The sequence below is a fragment of the Rhipicephalus microplus genome, chromosome 3 (assembly GCF_043290135.1).
Source record: "Rhipicephalus microplus isolate Deutch F79 chromosome 3, USDA_Rmic, whole genome shotgun sequence".
Taxonomy (NCBI): domain Eukaryota; kingdom Metazoa; phylum Arthropoda; class Arachnida; order Ixodida; family Ixodidae; genus Rhipicephalus; species Rhipicephalus microplus.
In genome coordinates this window covers 70,062,928-70,077,096 of record NC_134702.1, presented here as the reverse complement: position 1 = coordinate 70,077,096, position 14,169 = coordinate 70,062,928, and the positions used below count along the sequence as shown (strand labels likewise).

Genomic DNA, 14,169 nt, shown 5'->3' with positions numbered 1-14,169 from the left:
CACGGTGTGCTCACCATCAGCATGTTGTTTGTGCCATTAACTCACACAATGTCTTCTTCCGCAGCAATCATACTCGTCGTGCTGCTGCTCATAGTGCACATCTGAGTTCTCTCGCTGTCACAACACTTAAGTCCCAGTTCTGGGGCCTCTACACAACCTTAAAATCCCTGGCTGGCATCTTGAGAAATGGTCCGCATTTTTTTCACACCGGCGCTTTCCCCCACTTGACTTGCTGCACGCTTCGCTGCCGGCCTGCGTCTCGCAAGGCTTACTCTTGGCGTTGTCACCATGCAGAGTCTTCTCAAATCGTTCCTGTGCCGTCAGCGCTGGAGCCCACTCTCCCGCTTTAAAATCTTCGGGCGTTATAGCCTCCCCTTCGACGTAGTATTCCATCTTCAGCCTCACAAGGCCCACGGTCACCAGGCGCAAGCCCGTGCCCGGCGTCGTGGCCCAGGCTTGGCCTAGGAGATAGGCCTAGCCCTGCCACCGCGGAGTTGGTAGGGAAATCTTGGAAACTCCTAAAATGGGGGCAAACTTGCCTATACGAGTGGTGTCGGTAGGTACAAGGCAACCTACTGAAGACGAGCTCACTAACAGCAAGTCCAGAACAAAGCGCGTCACCCGATAGTCGGTCACCGGGCCGGAGCCCATGCAAAGCACGTCCGCACAGCGTCTAACTCTACCCGTGTCTCCGAATCAAAGCGAATATGATTAATGCAATATTCGTTCGAATATTCAAGGTATTCAAATATTCGCACAAGGCTGCGTACCTCCCATAATTCCCATGATGGCACAAGCACCGCTGAAAGAGCCCGCATAGGCACTTTTGCCAAATTCCTCTGTAGGTATTCTGGCCTTTGTATCTACTTCTTAGCAAGTAAAATCATGGTTTAATGAAACAAATTTTCCCGGTCCTTTTAAGTTCTGTTTAAAGAGAGACTGCTGTGTAGCCCTTGAGGCCATTCAACAGCCTGAAATCGCTATGGGAGGAATTCGAGAGGTGAAGTTGAAAAAGATAGGGTTACCACAACCTCGTTTGTGCAGGCCTCTGAAATGTAACAGACCAGCACAGGTGAGCTTGTCTACTAATTGTCGATATTTTTTGCAGTAATTTCACCGACACGTTAGCAGTGGTAGACAGAGAGCAGTTTTCTTTTTGTTGCAGCGAAGTTTCTTGACTAGCATGTTTAGCATGGATTTCCCGCCACTTTAGCTAGCAATGTAGTGAAACTAACATGCATGGCGACTAACATTGTGCCCTGAACACTGTTATCAACACTGCTTATATTAGTTGCCATGTGCTAAGCTAAATTTTTATGCAGTGTTTTTCTTGCTATTGCTGTGTGTTGTTTGAAGTACTGCTGGCACATCCTTTGGCCCAGCACCACATCATTGAAACGCATGTTTGCATTTCTGTTCTGCAGGTTGATTCTGCTACTGGCCTCGTCTCCAGACAAGTGGACTGAAGTGGGAAGCACCACGGTGACAGCACCTGTGACTCAAATACTTTACCACTGTGAACGCGTGTACGTGGCCCTGAGCAGTGGCTCCCTCAACATCTACCAGAGGGACCCAGGTAGGCTGTGGCTTGTTTCGGGAGTGCAATGGTGCCTGTCTGACATGATATTCGGGCTGCCGTAGTGTCACTTAGTTTCTTTCTGTTTGTTTCTTTAGTGTTTTTTTTGTTTGAAACTGGGGACAATGAGAAAGGTAGGTAGGAGAGGCTTCTTTTGCTTACTGCATGTTGGTTGAGGTGATAACTTTCGACTTGAGTACAAATAACAAAGAAAAAGACAGCGATCTGGGAGAGCACACTAGTAGGCCTGTGCGAATAGTAAATTTTAGGTTCAAACTGAATTCAAGGCGAAGAGTGACTTAATCAAATATTTTCTAATCGAATTTGAGCAGCCTCTATGGCATATTTGGGCATATTTGTCATGACCCAATAACGCTCTCGATATATTTTTTTTTAATTGAAACAAGGCCTGTGCAAATCTTTTTAGAGGAGAAGCTCCTGATGCTGTGGGTTGTGCATCCACGATGTATGTAGTAGTAGTAGTAGTAGTAGTAGTAGTAGTAGTAGTAGTAGTAGTAGTAGTAGTAGTAGTAGTAGTGCATCATTGTGCACTTAAAACTCCATATAATGAACCCAGATACGAAATACCAGTTTAATGAAGTGTATGAAAAATACTCTTGCAATAGACATAGTGTTAAGAAGAAGAATAACTTTATTTATGAAGTCCAGCGAAGTTGATTTGGGGCGGGCCTAGGCGTCGGCCACGAGCCCTTGGGCTCGGGCGGCTTCCTCGGCTCGCTGGACGGCCCACAGTTGTTGTTCGAATGAGGAGCTGAGCAGAGCCCCCTCCCAGCGTGTCCTGCGGTCCGAAACTGCCTCTTCGTGGTTTTCATCGTTGCTTTCATCTAAACTCGAGCATTCCCATAGTATATGTGAAAGTGTCGCCCTTTCATCGCAAACGTTGCATTTTTCTGTTAAATACAGATCAGGGTAACAGAGACTAAAGAGAACTGGATTCGGATAAGTATATGTTTGCAGTTGTCGCCACGCAACTGCCTGTTTTTTATTTAACCTGTTGTGTGGCGGAGGGTACTTTCGCCTTTCTAGCTTATAGTGCTGCGTTATTTCGTGGTAACTAGTCATGCGGTCCCCCCACTCCCACTCCCCCCCGCGTGGAACTTCGTCCGAGGCGGCGTCGGCGTTCGCAACGGCTCGGTTCGTGAGTGCTCGAGCCGCCGCGTGCGCCGCCTCGTTGCCGGCCAGCGGGGTTTGTGTGTGTGCGGGGGTCCATATGACGAAAGTGTCATTTTTTTCCCGAATTTTGTCTTCGTTAGTCATTAGGATTCGCAGCGCCTCTCGGGAGACACGACCGTTCGCATAGTTGCGTATCGCTGCTTGCGAGTCACTAATTACTACTTCGGCCTCAGTGGTCGCCACCGCGAGTGCTATGGCCACCTCCTCGGCCGTCTCGGTCAGTGGCGTTTGCACCGTAACGCTCGTCATGCATGTCCCTTTACCGTCGACCACCGCGGCCACGTAACCACACCTTCGCGCGTATCTGGCCGCGTCCACGAATACCGCTTCCTTGCAATTTCCGAATTTTCTCTGCAAGTCCTGCGCTCTCTGGTTTCTTCGGCCGGTGTGATGTTCCGGGTGCATATTTTTGGGCAACGGCGGAATCACTATCTTTTCCCTTACCATCACGGTTATGTCGGCTTTTTCGCCTTGCTGCGTGTGATAGTGGATTCCCAGTTTTTCGAGGATGTACCTGCCCGTTTTAGTCTTAGAAAGTCGTTCATACTGTGCTACGTTGTGCGCTTCTATTAATTCGTCAAGCGTGTTGTGCAAGCCTAGTTCTAATAATTTCACTGTGCTTGTGTTCATGGGTAAGCATAAAGCTTGCTTATACACTTTCCTGATTAAGCAATCTAATTTTATCTTCTCGGCGACGTGCCAATTCAAGTAAGAGGCAACGTACGTGATTCTACTGAGGACAAAGGCTTGCACAAGTCTAATAGTGTTCCCTTCTTTCATACCACTATGTCGGTTCGTAATTCGTTTTAGAAGTCGGATTGTCTGATTTACCGCGTGTTCCAACCTGCGAACAGTTTCGCCATTGTGGCCATTGGCTGCAATATACAAGCCTAATACGCGTATAACGTCTACTTTGGGAATGACGTGGCCTTCCGAGGTCGTTAGCTGTATCGCTTCCTCTGCGTGATTTGCGCTTTGTTCGCTGTATTTGGGCTTTCGACCTCTGCGCGTAGGTCTGTAAACCAGTAGCTCCGATTTCTCAGCCGAGCAGGTGAGGCCCGTGTCCTCTAGGAATCTTTGAACCGTATCGATGGCTCGCTGTAGCGTCTGTTCTATTTGGCCGTCACATCCCCGAGTTACCCACAGAGTAATGTCGTCTGCGTACAGACTGTGGGAGAGCCCGTCAATCTCTTCTAATTTAGCTGGTAACCCTATGAGTGCGAGGTTAAAGAGCAAGGGCGAAATCACCGAACCCTGAGGAGTGCCGGCGCTGCCCATCTCTATCTCTCCTGACTCTAATTCTCCCAATGTGATCCTCGCTGTCCTGTCCGTTAGAAAATCACGGACGTAGTCGTACGTCCTTTTACCGAGTCCTAGTTCTATTATTCGGGTAAGTATAGTCGAGTGCTTGACATTATCAAACGCCTTCTTTAAATCTAGGCCTAAGATTGCTTTGGTAGAAGTGGTCATGCTGTCTATTACCTGGTGCTTGAGTTGTAGCATGGCGTCCTGCGTGGAGAGGCTCTTCCTGAAGCCCAGCATGGTGTGAGGAATCAGATCGTGGTCCTCGAGAAAGTTTGTTAGTCTCGCGAGGACCACGTGCTCCATGACCTTACCAACGCAGGACGTCAGCGATATCGGCCTTAGATTTTCCAGCTGTATGCGCTTTCCTGGTTTGGGTATCATAACGATGCGGGCGGTTTTCCACTGTCGGGGAATACGTCCCTTTTCCCAGCATTCGTTAAGGAAAACCGTGAGGTGCTCTATCGATGTGTCATCTAGATTCCGAAGCGTTTTGTTCGTAACCCCGTCTGGTCCGGGCGATGATTTCGTGTTGAGCCTGTGCAGCACCGCGCGTACTTCAGCAATGCTGAAAGGTCTGTCCAAGCACTCGTTCGCAGTGCCTTTGTATTCAGAGTGGAGCACGGGTCTAGTCGGATTAGTGTATCTCATCCTGAGTTCATGCAAGAGTTCTGCGTGGGTGCCTTTGTAGACGTTGATTATCTTGTTGACATTTTGCCTATATGCTGTTTTAGTCTCCTCTGGATCCAGCAGGAACCTGAGGAGATTCCACGCCTTGGTGAACCCTACCCGACTATCCATGCTATTACACGTCTCTTCCCACTGTGACTTGCAAAGCTGTAAAGCGTATTCCTCGATGTCTCTATTCAGTTTAGCTATTCGCCTACGTAAAGTCCTATTGTGTCGTTGTACTTTCCACCGGGCTTGTAGGCTACGTTTAGCCTCCCACATATGCAGAAGCTTACTATCTAGGACCTGGAGGTTTGCTTCAGGAGGGACCTCATGCGTTGCTGCCGCGACATCTTGCCTCAGCATTGATGTCCACTTTTCTATATCTTCGATATTTTCCGAGGAGTCAATCCTATTTTCCCTGTTTTGCCTAAACTTGTCCCACTCTACAAGTTTTAGTAGCTTGCTTTTCTTTTTGCACGGCCCCGCATTGGCACGAATTTCTACAATAGTGTGATCACTGCCCAAATCCTCCTGTGTATTCGTCCAGCATACGTTTGTTATGTTTTTAACGAACGCGAGATCTGGTGACGTATCAGCACAAACACTATTTCCTTGTCGCGTAGGCGCGGAGGGGTCGGTAATGAGAGTGAGACCCTCCAGTAGAGCATCCTCCCATAGGTTTTTGCCTTTCAGGTTTTCGTATTTGTAGCCCCATGCGGAATGATGAGCGTTAAAGTCTCCCGCTACGAGGAGCGCTCGGGTCCCCGCGATGCCGGCCGCCTTCTTGAGTAGCGCGCGGAAGCGGTGCTTAAGTCGAGGGCTACTATACACATTAAGAATGAAAAGACTATTGTCTCGATTCTTTGGAGGTACTATCTCCACCAACAGGTGCGGTATCGCGTTTACCTTTATCTCATGCTGCGTTACGGTTAGGTTACGTTTGACTAGCGTCGCGACGGCCGGTTTGTCCCGAGGAGCGCTATCCTGAAATGACCTGTAACCGGATAACTTAGCTTTAACGTTAGTTTCCTGTAGAAGTATCACATCTGGCTTCTCCTTGTTAATCAGGTACTGTTGAAGATGTCCCCGCTTTCTAGCGTATCCTCTACAATTCCATTGCCAAATTACGTAATTTTTAGTATTGTGAGTAGCCATGATGATAGTAAAATTTAATATTTGCCAGTGTTCTCCCTAGTCTCTGTGTCCACTGGTCTGTGGTACGGTTTCCCAGTCTGTTTGAGGGGCCCGCAGCTGCTAGCTGGTAACCTTCGCTCGTTGTTTTCAACCCTCATCTGCAGGGTGGCGAGTTGTTGCTGTATTTGCTGCATTGTAGTTGTTATCTGCTGCATCGCGCCTGTAAGCTGGCTAAGCATTCGTTCCATTTCTGCTTTACGCGTGTTCTTTTCATCCTCTATTTCTTTCCTGACTATGCTTATGTCGTCTTCGACATCGTGCCGTTTCCTATCCCTTTCCTCTGTTTTATGTGTTTGAATTTCGGCTTGCGCCGGGTCCACTTCAACTGCCCTGCGTTTCGAGGGGGTCGGCACCGTTTCATCCTTAGATAGTACCTCCCCTGGATTGTCCTGCAATCGGATCGTTCCGCCCTTTTTAGCTACCTCATTTTTTAGACTAGCATTTTCCTCCCTGAGTTCCTCAATTACGTTTTTGTATCTAATGTTATCTCTCTCCAATTGCTCGAGTCGTTTTTGAATTTGCATGATCATGTCGTGTTGACCTTCACTGTTAGAAAAGGCAGTGCCAGACCGCGCACGCTCGCCGGAGGCGGCTGCCGCCCAGCTCACCTTGGAGGCTTTGGGTAGACTGTCGTTACCACCGGGTCCGGCAGCTCGCGTCGCTGTAGTGTCGGTACTGGCGGGAGACGTGCCCTGGGACTTAGGTCTGTCCTTGGCTCGTTGGCGCTCGGCGTTCCTCGACCGAGAGCGGGAGTGAGACCGGGACCGGGAGCGGGAGCGAGAACGCGAGGCGGATCGGCCTCGTCTCTCCCCACGCAGCGCCGAACAGGCGTGTCCACTTTCGCCGTACACCCTATAGCTCTTGTCTGCGTCCTCCTCACGTTGCCTTCTTTCCCACTGGCGTTTCTTCACTATGTAAGGAGTTCTGTACTTGGCTTGGCATTTCCTGTCTCCGGTAGGGTGGTCCTTGCCGCAAAGTCGACATCTGGGCTCACAGCAGTGGTCTTGCGGTGGATCATCACAGCCACAGCCTCTGCATCTTCTACTCTCTGGGTTGGGGCAAACGTCGGATCGATGTCCAAGTCGGCCGCAAGCGTAGCACGTCTCGTACTGTTTCTTGTAGAGCACGCAACGGTGCTCCGTTCCGTTGTAGTATATGTAGCGCGGCACTACACTTCCTTCGAATACGACGATAGCGTGTGCCGTGCTTCCCATCCTCTTCGCGTGCAATAACGAAGGGTTGTGCTCGTTGACGAGGTGTCTCTCAATATCCTCAGGAGAATCTTCGTCGGGAATCCCACGGATGATGCCCTTGGTTGTATTTTCCGGCGCGGCTGCATATGCCCTCGCTGCGTAATCTTTGTCTCCCATGGTTAGCTTGGAGATTTCACAATATCTTCTGGCTCTCTCTTCCGATGGAGTACTCACTACTACAATATTCTGTCTTTCGTTTACGCGAAAGATATCGCCTCTGGTTTCCTCTTGGTTCAGTCCGGCAGCGGCACGTATGCTGTCGCCGATCCGAGCAGCACGATGTGTCCTGGTGCTGAAGCCATCTCTAGGGCGTACGATGACCTTGATGTCGTCCACCGGCAGATTCGGTTTTTTGGTCGCCATGCTGAGTCGTCGCACGTTTCTGGCTGCTCTTTTGACAAACGCTTCATCATCGTTGAGCGCGTCAGCGGTCTGCGCAGCAGGGTCAGTGCCCGCGACGCGCGCCTTGCGTTCCTTGTATTTGGCCCGAACCTCGAGCCAGCCATTCTCCTTGCGGACATCTGTCGGCGATATTTCTTCACCGTCTACGTGAACAACTTCCATTGCAGTCGAGGATAAAGCCGTTAAGCGAGTAGCAAAGGGGCGTCGCACTGCTCGCTGGGTTCGGCATAGACGCCGGCCGCGTCTGCAGCGCGAGCGACGGCGTCTACCGGTGCTGCGTTAGGCTTAGTTCGTGTGCCAGTGTGGCACCGCAATAAATGAGCTACAGTGTCCAGAAAAGCGGCTCACCTCCGAAAAACTTGATATAGGCAGGATTCGCTGACCTTCCAGAAACTGCTGAGTAGAATGCCGTTGATCGAAGATCTGAATTTCTGCCACAAACATAAAACATCCGCGGAACCGACGTGAAACGCGTCCGCACCCTCTGGCCCCCTGGCGGCATCCCCCCGACATAGTGTTAGGAATAAATTTTTATAGCGAATTTCGGATATAACGAACTTATTTTTGTGTAAGATGCAACTTTGCTATAATGAGGTTTGAGTGTAGTAGGTAGCCACCTCCACGGCCGGACTAAAAGAGTGGCATGCGTGCACTCATTTGAATTGAGGAGGAAACCCGCGCACATCATAAATAATCATGAATAAAAAGATACTTGTTTCTGATGAAATAACCTACAGAGACGAGTTATCGGTGACTTAATCTCCAATAAAATTTGCCTTGAATTTGATGCTAACTAAAATAAAAACCAGTATCAGAAGAACGCACCTCGAGCACTATCTCACCAGGAAGGGTTGCCACGTTAAACTAGCTGTGCGTAACCTCCTTGGTGTCAGCAAGGTTTAGCGAGGGTTGGGCTGCACTGCCATGAACTACCGTATAAACCGGAATATAAGTCGAGATATTTTCATTAAAATAATAAGCTAAAGTCGCCCCTCGTCTTATATAGCGGTGTCTAGCCGAAAGTGCGACACTGTCTGGCAACATGTAACTTGCATGTGCTTGTGAAGCCGGATGCAGCCATATCCGCATCCGAATCCAATCGCAGTTTTTTTTTTTTTGCTTCGTCTGTTTTCTTTGTGTTCGTGATTTGCTTCCGATCTGTTCAGAGTTTTCGCTCCGCTTGACATTGCGCTGTATTTTTAGTGGCCTTTTTTTTCGTTCACTAAATATGTCTCGCGGTGCGAGAAGGCAGTACTCAGCTGCGTTTAAACTAGATGATGTTGAGTTCGCAGAAGCGAACGGGAATATGGCTGCTCAGCACTGCTTAGGTGTATCGGAAAAAAGCGTGCGCTGTTGGAGGGCGCAGCAAGGGAAGCTGCAGAGGTGCAATCCACAAAAAATGTCGTTTCGTGTACGAAGTGCCGTTCATCCGCAGCTGGAGGATAAGCTAGCGGACTTTGTGTGGGAAGTTCGTGCGCGCTCGCTGCCAGTGACCGTGGATACCATTCGCAAGAAAGCCTTGGAACTCGCTCGAGAAGCTGGGCTCATGAGAGAAGAGTTTCGTGCACCGAACTCTTGGATGCGTCGATTTATGCGACGCAAAGGATTTTCTCTCCGGCGGCGCACATCCATCTGTCAAAAGTTGCCGGAGGAGTTCGAGGAAAAGCTCATAAACTTTCAGCGCTTCGTGAATCGGCTTCGGGAGAAGAACGACTACATGATGGGGCAGATTGGTAACGCCGATGAGACCCCCTTGTGGTTTGACATGCCTTCGTCGACCACAATCACGCAGCGCGGCGCCAAGGATGTGAAGCTGTTGTCTACTGGCAACGAGCACTCGCGCTTCACCATCATGCTGGCATGCACGGCAGATGGTAGAAAGCTTCTGCCCTTCATCATTTTCAAACGCAAGACAATGCCGAAGGAAGTGTTTCCGCCCGGTGTTGTCGTTCGTGTCAACAAAAAGGGATACATGGACGAGGCCATGATGCTCGAATGAATACGAGTGGTGTGGAATCGTCGGCCAGGTGCACTGCTGCGTCTTCGCAGCATGCTGGTGTTGGATGCGTTTCGTGGCCACTTGACCGACGCAGTGAAACGCGCACTCGGCGATGGGAAAACGGACCTCGCCGCGATACCAAGTGGTATGACGTCCACCCTCCAGCCGCTCGACGTTGTACTAAACAAGCCGTTCAAGGAACGAGTGCGGCTGCAATACCAACGGTGGATGTCCGGGGACAACCCCAGGACACCGACGGGCCGCCTACAGAGGCCTCCGCTTGTGACTGTTTGTGGCTGGGTGCTTTCCGCCTGGCACTTCTTGCCGGATTCCATGGTGGAAAATGCTTTCAAGAAATGTTGCATCAGCAACTCGCTGGATGGCACTGATGACGACGCACTGTGGGAGGCGGCCAGCGACAAACTCTCGTCTTCAGAAGACAGTTTTGTTTCGTCGGACGAATAAGAGCAGTTGCGATGGTGGTTGAGGGGAGCTCCGACGATCGCAGTGCGGTGTGCCCAATTCGCAAATAAATTTGGTTGGGCAGTTTTGGGTTGTTTTACTTTTTTTCTTTTTCAGTAACCTGAACTTGGGGGGTCGACCTATATTCCCACTCGACCTATAGTCCGGTTTATACGGTAGCGGCGGTGAAAGGTCGGAACTAGACACGAAGCGCAGGCTGTAAGAGAGTGCACGCGTGCTGCTCCTCCAGGTTGGCCGTGCCACGTCTTGTTTAGTCCTTGGAATGTCTGGAACACTCGATTTACGGATGAATGGACAGACACACGGATGGAGAGACAGACAGATGCACCGACGGACAGACACTTAGACGGATGCATGGATGAATGGACAGATAGACAGACGCACGGATAGATGGACGGATGCACAGACAGACAGACGCACGGATAGTCACACAGACAGATGCATGGACGGACAAAAGCGCGGACGAACTGATGGATGCTTCACCCCACTCATCATCATGCACTCACTCCGTGGATATGCTGTGATTTTTTTCTTGGTTCAAAGGAAGGGGAAACAACTTCGAATAGTAGCAGTACAGTTAAACCAGCTTATAACGAACCTCCATATAACAAATTCCTCGATATAACGAAGTTTTTATATTCTCCGTCGTTGCTTTCGTAGAAGCGCATGTATTCGTGACCTCTGTGTAACAAAGTAACAGCGGGAGACAACCTTGATATAACGAATTTTCCCCACAGACAATCTAAAAACTTTGCTCCGCATTTTGGCATTTTGGTACAAGCATGCATCTTCCACGCCTGCCCTGCCACCGACGAAGTGCGAAGCGTCGGTGGTGCACACGGCGCACCAGGCGAGCGCAAGCGCTTGTTATTGCGTGCGGGTGAGCGTGAGGCGGGCCTGCGCCCTACGAGCTGGCGTTGCGCCCCCCCCCCCCAACACTCTAAACCAAAATGAAAAGAAAGAAAACTACTTCTGCGCATTGGCAGTGCCACGCTTTTAGTTAGCATCACATATGTGGGGCCGCGCTGCATAAGAAGCTTTACCGAATAGTTTTCGCGGTATCCGTGTCTCTGTCCATCTCATTCGCTCTTCTTTGTCAAGGCCGTGCGCACGTGCATAGTTTCACTGCACATGCATGACATGGCCTTCGACGACGTTCAGCTTTGTTTCTTTTTTGTTTTTTTATTGCGATAGCAGTTACGTGGACAGTCTCGGCTGGTTTCTTGCTGTCGCTGCCGTCATTCACTGTATATGTATACGTATTTCTATATCTGAAAACTTAATAAAGGATAATAAAAGCCACTCGCGTTTGGCGCCCAGCTTGTCAAGATGTGCCAACGCGTGCTTATTTCCCGCTGTTAGCTTGCTCCGCGAAGGTGGGGGGGTTTGATTGCTTGCGCGCACACTTGTCCTTCGGTGGGGAGGATCGCGCGCGCCCCTTCGACTTTGACCCGAACGATTGCGTTTAGTTGCCGGGTGCACCATGATCACTTCACTCGCTCGACAGATGCCGTTTGGGTAAAGAGTGCGCTTTTCAAGCACAGCGGAATAATAACTGGGGCACTTTTTAGTTCGCATTCATATCTGTACATGTGATTACGTTTTGGGCCTCGTTTTTGTTCTAACAGCGTGTTAAGTGTCGAGGGGTAAGCATTGTTAATTCACTCTCGTCCTGTGTATGTTGTTTTCGTGCATCATTTGTGCATGAGCAGCACACTGCACGTTTCTATCTGCTTGTTGTTTTCAGCGTTACATTCCAAGTTGTTGCTATCGCATCAAGTTCTTCGTCCTTGTGGCGAAACTGTGACTATTTTTAATTTTGGACTGCCGTGTCGTCACCACCGAGGGGATGTCAGATTAGGAGTTGATGGAAACTCTCCAAGACCACGGTGACGACGGACCTCCTGAGGTCGACTCGTCACACGCTCCCGTCTTGCGCCGCTCCACGAGTTCGCAGGCTGGTAGCTTTTGCGATTAGCTGATTAGTTCTGGCTACACGACAGTGCATTGAATGCAATGCAGTGGAGTCCATAGCAAAAAAAGAAATTGTAATGTTAAAGTAAGGCTGGCAGGCAACTTTTTTAGATCCGATATCGCGGAACTCCTCCAAAATGCTGGTGTGAGCAAATACGGCCGCTCCAAGTAGAAGTGCTCTTTTCACATAGTCCCTTCGCGTTGAAACCACACTGATACTCTCCCACTCTCCCAGATGGCAAGCGCGCCAGTGATCGTGGCCGCCCTTAAAATCCAAGTTCATTATTGCTACTCGAGTGATCCCCCCATCCCCGCATAGTTTCGTGCTCATTCAAGATGGGTGGTGTACTTTCTGTCTGAGCATTTGACAGTTCCAACACGGCTATGGCAAAAACCTGCTGAGTGTCCAGATAATTGCTATTACAATAATAACGCAGTGTTTTACTGTAAAATAAGTGTTTTGGTCAGTTCCCCTTGAGTCCCCCTTTTGTTTAATTTGCCCGTTTATTTTCCAAATTTTCGTACCGAACCTGCATATAACGAAATCCTCCTTAAAACAAATTTTTTCGTGAATTCATCAATTTCAATATATCTAGGATTAACTGTATTTGAATATTTGTAGGATGCAAATGATAACATATAAAATATGTTCAGTTTTAAAATATACTGTACTTAGAGCATATAAAGCAGTATAAGAAGCATTTAAGCTTTAAAAAATGATGGATCCATGTGAGCGTATAACCCTCAAACCTCATTACAACAAAGTTTCATCTTACAGAAAAACAATTTCGTTATATCCGAAAATTAGTTATAAAGTTCGATTCCTAAGGCTATATTGATTGTAAGACTATTATTGTTCATTCACTTCGTTATAATCGATATTTTGTTTTATCTGGGTTCGTTATACAGAGGTTTGAGGTATTTTCACTTGACCTTGAAGTGCGGCTTCACGGTAGTGGGGATTTTCCCTGGATGGGTGTTTTTACGGCCAATGTCCACTGCAGTGAAACTAGCTTTAATGAGGGTTGCATGTCGTCTAATGCATGTTTATTTGTTCATCTGGATACTTTGAAATATTTGGTAATTTGAATTTGAGTACTGTAATATTTGTTTAAATGTTTGATGCTAATAGCACCACCCTACACACCGGCTCTCTTGATGAGAAACCTATTAATTCTGGACTTGCCAAACTGTCACTTGCATTTGAAGAAGCAGGAAAGAGAAAAAAAAAGGAAGAAGCAACTGCTGATTTTGAGTTTCTAGTTGGATAATAATGCATTATGACTTCAGACATTGTGCAGGCTATAATTATGACACCTGTAATGAGCTCGACTCTGGCAAGATGAGAAAACAATGCTGGCGCACATAGTACTGCGGTATGGCATGTATCTGTGCTGAATCGTAGACTTCGCACGCACTAGAAAAAAGCAACCCCTTTGTTCCCAGTGAACACCACTCCTATCATTTTCTCTTCTTGTGTCTCTCTCTCTCTCTCTTGCCTACTTCAACCTCTTGCTTTTTTTTCTTTACTATGATTGTTGATTTTCTGCATGCTCTGCAGATGTGAGAACTTTCTTTCTCTCTCTCTCTTTCTTTGTGCCCAAGCAACTGGCGGTTGGGATCTGGAATCTCCCGGTGTTCTTGTCCTTGGGACGGAGCCCATCACGTCTCTGCTTCCCCTAGGAACACTGCTGTATTGTGCCTGTGCTGACAAGATCTACGTGCTTGACGCATTTACGTCAGACATACAGGTAGGCCCGTGGAGCTTTTTCCACCTGAACTCTGCTTTGAATGGCAATTTGATTGCACAATAGTTGTTGCATGCGTCATTGTGTTGCCATATACTGCAACAGCTGTTGTTTTTATTACGGCAGGCCACCTTTGTATCAGTTGCTCAGATTAAGGTTTCACATGTAGTGCACTGTTTGCTAGACTTAAATTGATGAGGTAAGTAGTTACTAATTACAGTTAAACTCCTTAATAAGAGGCATGATCTGGGCAGCAGTTTTTGTCTCTTATATGAGATATTTCTTATAAGCAGGGTACCTCATATGCATTTTCTTATCAACCCGTATTTAACTGTAGGCACGACAGTGTCTCTTATATCAGTGTCCCTTTAA

At 48.4% G+C, this 14,169-nt stretch overlaps 1 protein-coding gene across 3 annotated transcripts in view; it reads left to right on the top strand.

Annotated features, from left to right (window-relative positions):
* LOC119173803 (uncharacterized) overlaps positions 1–14,169 on the top strand; it is a 92,297-nt gene that overhangs the window by 55,641 nt on the left and 22,487 nt on the right. For all 3 annotated transcript variants that reach the window (XM_075889763.1, XM_075889761.1, XM_075889762.1), the window contains 2 exons: positions 1,425–1,576; positions 13,655–13,800. In XM_075889763.1, the coding sequence (XP_075745878.1) occupies positions 1,425–1,576; positions 13,655–13,800 (298 nt within the window). The remainder of the gene's footprint in view (positions 1–1,424; positions 1,577–13,654; positions 13,801–14,169) is intronic.